The sequence below is a fragment of the Gymnoscopelus microlampas genome, assembly GCF_963454915.1.
Source record: "Gymnoscopelus microlampas genome assembly, chromosome: 5".
Lineage (NCBI taxonomy): Eukaryota > Metazoa > Chordata > Actinopteri > Myctophiformes > Myctophidae > Gymnoscopelus > Gymnoscopelus microlampas.
The window spans coordinates 25,868,491-25,875,198 of record NC_139942.1 but is presented as its reverse complement, the minus strand read 5'-3'; the positions used below and the strand labels follow the sequence as shown (position 1 = coordinate 25,875,198).

The 6,708-nt window shown below is 44.4% G+C and overlaps 1 protein-coding gene across 1 annotated transcript in view; it reads right to left on the bottom strand.

Annotated features, from left to right (window-relative positions):
• Positions 1 to 861: 861 nt before the first annotated feature.
• The window catches only part of b4galt2 (UDP-Gal:betaGlcNAc beta 1,4- galactosyltransferase, polypeptide 2), a gene marked incomplete at both ends in the record, with an annotated part of 177,682 nt that continues 171,835 nt past the window's right edge, over positions 862 to 6,708 (bottom strand). Inside the window, one exon of the mRNA XM_084057359.1 lies at positions 862 to 1,012. Coding sequence (XP_083913485.1) covers positions 862 to 1,012 — 151 coding nt within the window. The remainder of the gene's footprint in view (positions 1,013 to 6,708) is intronic.

Genomic DNA, 6,708 nt, shown 5'->3' with positions numbered 1-6,708 from the left:
AAGCTGAAGGACGAAGGCTAGCCATTGGTCCATTTCCAATATTCCAAGGAATGATTGGTTAATGTTGAATAATGTAACTGTATAATATATACTGTTCCATTTGAAACTGTGATATTCACTGATATTCCAAACATTGTCATTGGCTACTTTCCTTCCAATGTTCCTCGGCCGTGCGAGTACCGTCCTATAGCGCTCACTAAGAGCAGTCTCGGGACAAAAGTTCCAGTTTGAAAAGTTCCAGGCCGACCCCAAGTTTGAAGCCAGCTATTGGTCCGTTAAAATCCACATTCCAGACTTCCCTAGCGGTCCGGACACTGTGGTGTTATAAGGTCATTGATTGGTCAAAAGGTACACGGTTTGCGTTGAGTCATTATCTGTGTAACAGACACAGGTGAAGAGAGTCTCAATCAAGCCCACATTCATACTTAGTCGCAGCGGCGCCAGGCGCTCGCCGGGAATAGCCGACCTACAGGCTCACAACGTGTCGCTGAAGCGACACGTTGTGGGCTTGTAGGTCGGCTATTTCCGGCGTGTGCCGGCGCCGTTGCGACGGGGCAAAAATTAGGCATCAGTTAGAAAGAAAGAGAGAGGGAGAAAGGAAAAGAGAGAGAGAGCCTGCTATGTGCTTCTGAAGTCAGCGAAGACTCCTTATCCTGCTCTCCGTCCACCTCCTCCTCTGTGTCCATTATCTGTTTCCAGTGCTTCTCGCTCTCTCTCTCTCCCTCCCTCCCCCCATCTTTTCACTCCCATCTATCCTTTCAGTCCCAGGTGTGCTCCCCCCTTCCCCTTCCCCTCCCCCCACCCCTCCTCCTCTCTGCCCTTCCTCCACCTCTTCTTTCAGGCAGCCTGGTGTGTCTCTCTCTAGCCCTTGAAGGGCCTTGGCGGGGGCTTGCCGATCTCCACGGAGATGTTGGTGAAGAGGGGATGCCTCTTCACCTGCACCACCCGGTAGGTCAGCGTGCTGATTCCGTCCCGCTTCATCGTGTTCTTTGTGTTCTGGATCTTGTTAAATCTGGACAGGGGGGGGGAGAGAGAGAGAGAGAGAGAGAGAGAGAGAGAGAGAGAGAGAGAGAGAGAGAGAGAGAGAGAGAGAGAGAGAGAGAGAGAGAGAGAGAGAGAGAGAGAGAGAGAGACACACACACACACACACACACACACACACACACACACACACACACACACACACACACACACACACACACACACACACACACACACACACACACACACACAAAGACAGACACAGAGAGGGAAAGAGGGAGAGAAGTTGTTTCATTTCCCATGGGCAATCTGGCGGCAGCAACTTACAATACAAACACAACATGGACAACATACAGTAGACATCTTCAAAGTCTCGCACACACACACACACACACACACACACACACACACACACACACACACACACACACACACACACACACACACACACACACACACACACACACACACACACACACACACACACACTGATGTACTGCTCAGACATTCCTGTCTGTTTAAAACCATTCACTTTGTTGGTTTGCTGCCATAAATGTTAACCATGTCACATGTAAATCCCTGGCATCACTATTTTGGGCAAAGTTTCCTAAATCTAAAAATGTTCTTTAATAATTTCCAAACGTAGCGGAAATAGCACATCTATCTGCTATCGATCTGCTATTTTCACTATTTGTCATGTGACTAATTACATATTATGGCATATTTGGTCAAGAACAGGACAGCTTGTGGATTGTGGATCTGCTACTTTTGATGCTTTTGTGTGACGCTGTAGTGTGATCAAGTCGGACCTTCATTTATATTAGGAAAAAAACACAAAAAGTACAAATATGGAGATAGGAGGTTTTTGCCCGCCAGCAACGATATGCTGTGTTCCTTGCTGTGTGCGTCTCCACCAACAGGTGGTGCTGTTGCCTTACACACTTAACTCTGGGGCTGAACGCCTATCACTGGCAAGATTGTCTGACAGCAGCTCCATTCCATCATGCCAAGGCCTTGTAATTAGTCTAAAACTGTGATCCCACTTTACAAAACATCTCCTTTCTCTGCTGGTGATTTTTTTTTGTGAAAAAACTAATTCATGGTGACAGTGCATCCGGCAGTTTCAAAGTTCCGTGCCTTGAAATAAATGCATGCATGTATAATGATGACACAATGAACACTGCAACTGACAACGTCATGCAATGCTTTGTATTCTCACTCATATTTCTTTCTAAATGTATTTTGGCATCGTGTTGCTTCATTTCAAATAGATTCAGTGAACAGAGAGACAGGCAGGAAAGAGGGGGGATGACATGCAGATTCGGACCTGAACCGAATGTTCTCTTACTCGGTTATCCATTGGGGCGCCCCCTGCATTCCCTCTTTAGCCACTACTTGATCATACTACAGCGTCATACAAAAACATCAATAGTAGCTGATCTATAAGCTTGAAATGCATTTGAGCTGGTAGAACTGCTACTTTACTATTTTTGATTCATTGACCGGAGCCCCTTAGAGGTCTGTTATTGGTCTCCTCTTATACAGGGCTCTGAAAGAGGCTAGTAGTCTATAAGAGGTTCATGAGCTTGTATATGGTTATTTTCACCGAATGTTCACCTATTTTCGCCTAATCTGGGAACCCATTCGGTAAAAAAAAACATGCCCAGAGTAGGGACGCTAGGGTTCATCGTTCATGTAGTCTCAGCAGGACGATCAGAGATCTCTGCGTACCGATATGTCCGGGGAAATGTGAATAATTGAATCGCCTTGGGCCGTGGAGAAAACCAGCGCTAACAAACCTACGCCCACTGCTTTGAACACCAATCCTAATATCGTCCCACTGTCAAGGATGCCCTAAAGTCTTTGCACAGGTTCTGCCATGCAGTTTTTTTTGTTTTTTTTTAATCTCTGAATTGTTTTCACCCAGTTGTTCCAGCCTATTCACTCAATTTAGATGTCAACCCAGACCTATGAGTAGAGATGGAGATCTCTGGGTGTCTGGCTACCCGAGACTAGGGATCATGTGGATAAAATATCGTCTCTTGTCGTGGGTGAAAAGCTCATATGTCCAAAACTGTTACTTTAAGGATTCAAAAAAAAAAATCAAAAGTAGCAGATCGGCAAGCTCGAAACGCGTCGCAAGCTTGCAGATCTGCTACTTTTGATGCTTTTTGTGTGACAAATATGGAGTATATTTAGTGTTTAAATATATTTAAATATGGAGATAGAGGTTTCTGCCCAACAACATCCTTTGTTGTGTGAAGTAGGAGAGAGCTGTGACGAACATTATGTACCGGCTCAGGGAGTGAAGTGGAACAGAGAGTCCAGCCGTAGGCCTACATGTCCTCTCTTACCAAACAGAGCAGGAATCCGGACTCTCTGTCCTACGGTGGCGTCGCAAGACGAAAATAGACGATCTACAAGCTCAGCTCTCTCTCCTCGCTGCTGTTTATGGCGAGCGACATGTCGTACGTCTGAGTATACTGTAAATCAGGTTTTTCTATTGTCCGCTTGCACATACATCTCTACTCTCCCAGCAGTCAGACACAGTCCACTGACTCCTCCACAACACCTTGCCAGATGGATCTGCCTCGTCAACTCACTGTTTCGTGGCTGTCGCCGACCTGTCGGGCAGAAACCCTCTTATCTCCATATTTCAACTTTTGTGTGTTTTTTCGTAAATTAACGCCCTACTTGATCATACTACAGCGTCACACAAAAGTATAACACATAGCAGATCCACAAGCTCGAAACCGCGATGAGATTTGAGCTTCTAGATCTGTTCTTTTTTTTTCTCTTACTCTAATCTCTCTCTCTCTGGCTCTCTTTACCCCTCAGCCTCTCCTTGAAGTTTCTGTCTTTCTCAACATCCCCCCTCTCTCTCACTTTGGTTCGGGACTCCTCTCCTCTCCTCTCCTCTCCTCTCCTCTCCTCTCCTCTCCTCTCCCTCTTCTCTCCTCTCCTCTCTAAAAATCTAATCAAATCAAAGAAGTCTCTGCTGGCATGATTAGAAGAAGAGAGGTGGATGTCTTTTTTCTTCTTTTTTCTCATTAAAACAATAATGTGATAAGATATGAATAGGAGTATGCCTTCTTTTGCTGTCTTTTATCAAGCACTGCGATCTACAGAAGAAAAGGGAATTGGTTTAGGAACAAGAGAAGACGACTACAAAGAAAAGAAGGAAAGGAGAGAAGAAGAGAGAAAGTGAACAAAATGATAGTGGACAGACGGACAGATGGATGGATGGATGGATGGGTTATGGATGGATGGACAGTTGGACACATACATGTCCAAAACTGTTACTTTTCAGGTTCAAATTCAAAACTAACAAAAAGCAGCAGATCTAACAAGGTCAAAAGAGCTTGTGGATCTGCTACTGTTGATGCTGTTGTGTGACGCTGAAGGGTGATCAAGTAGGGCAGCCTGCCTGCCAGAAGCATAGACAGAGAGGGACGGACATGTATAGAGAACCAGTGGGGTAGAGAGAGAATGACAGCTAAATGGAGAGGAATGGAGAGAGGAACATAAACTAGACAGTGATGGAGAGAACGAGAAGCAGAGAAAAGAGAGATCCCTCAATGAATCTATCAAGTGGAGGAGATTAAAGGCAATAGGCTGGACTGTGCTGCACTTAATCACAACAGAACGCACGGACACACACACACACACACACGCACGCTCGGGCGCGCGCACACACACACACACACACACACACACACACACACACACACACACACACACACACACACACACACACACACCACACACACACACACACACACACACACACACACACACACACACACACACACACACTATCTACAACTATTTCTACCTCGTTTCAAAAATAGATGTCTTGTTACGGAATATCATTATCAGGTGTTTGAGGGGGAGAGAGATAGAGTACTATCGGTGCTAAACACCACAGTGCTTATCATTATGCATATGAGATGCATGAGATGCAATTCGAACATGATATTTCTTTCTGTAATACATTCTGGCTTCATCCAGATGGACCATATAGCTTTAAACACATAGTATAAGCTGTATATTTTCAGTTGCCCCCCCCCCCCCCCCCCCCATATTAAGTCTCACTTTTGGCCCTAGCTGTGGAAAAGTGGCCAAATGAATTCCGAAGAAAAATGCTATTATACAACAGTCACACGCTCACACACACACACACACACACACACACACACACACACACACACACACACACACACACACACACACACACACACACACACACACACACACACACACACACACACACACACACACACACACACACACTGTACCACCGTGAGTACATTGTCTAAAGTTGTCAGTCTTCCACCTGTTCTCTTGACCCTATTCATACAAAATCATTCATGAGTGCCTTTGGCACTAAAGATTGTGCTAAAGATTGTTAATGATCCCCCTACAGTCTGCTCTTGTCCCCGCTTCTCTAAAGCAGGGGTCTTCAACAGGGGGTCTTCAGAGTTACCACAGGGGGGCCGCCAAATCTTTTGTGTGATAGGAACTTTTTTTTTTACTTTAACCACTTGAACCCTAGCATACCTATTCTGAGGAGAACTTTAGCCAAAAATAGCAGATCTACAAGCTCACAAGGCCTCGCACTGCGAGGCCTTGTAAGCTTGTAGATCGTCTATTTTCGGCAAAGAGGTTGTTGTAGAGGGGGGAAAAGAGCACACCAAGTACAGAGCCAAAAGTCAAGTTTACAAAGTATCGACGGTTTAAGTGCTTAAATGTCTGAAAATCCACATTAACATCAATCCACTGATGAGAGTGCACTGATGTCAGTGCTGTCAAACAAGTCTATGAAGCTATCTATGAAACCTATGAGAAAGTTTAATCTGCAACACAATTTTATACAATATAGGGGTTCCCTGCTTCATCTGTCTTTCAGCTAAGGTGTCCTTGGTCTGAACATTGTTGAAGTCCCCCGCTCTAAAGCACACCCTTACTTAACCACGTCAACCCTAGCATCCCTATTCTGGGCATGTTATAATAGGGGAACATTCCACGAAAATATAGGCAGTTCGTAAATTAGACCCTCCAGAAAAACACGATTATGTGCATAATGTGCGATTATGCGCACAATTATGCGGTAAAAATAATTGTGCATCGCATCGCATAATATGCGCATCGCATATTTTGCAACTTTTTTCATATTTCACATATTTTCTCATATTTCGCAACTTTTCTCATAAAATACATATCACATAAAACCCCAGCATATTTCAATCAAGGATTTTAGCCCGTATAATCAAGGATTTCTGCCCACGTTTTTCTGGAGGGTCTAGAAAATGGTTTTCATCCTGCCTAAAAGACAGGACTTTCTCTGTGCCTCTGAGTAATTTGCATTACATCCAGAGACACAATAATGTGTCCTCCCATGCTGATGATACACAGTTGTACAATACATCACTGTGGCCTCAATCCTGTGATAAAACATTTTATAAACTCCATGAGTATTGTTTTATTCATGCTGTTTATAAATGCCTTTTGTGTGTTTGTGTGTGTACAGTATGTGTGTGTGGGTGGATGAGGGCTGGTGACTCCACTTTGTATATCTGTTTGTATAATGGTTGCATAACGTGACGCATCCCATATAAGACATATCCGAAGAATTGGCTCACTGCTGAGGTTAAACAAAATCAATACATAACAAGCATGTGCTCTACAAAGCATAGCCCACTAACCCTCCCCACTGAACCACAAATG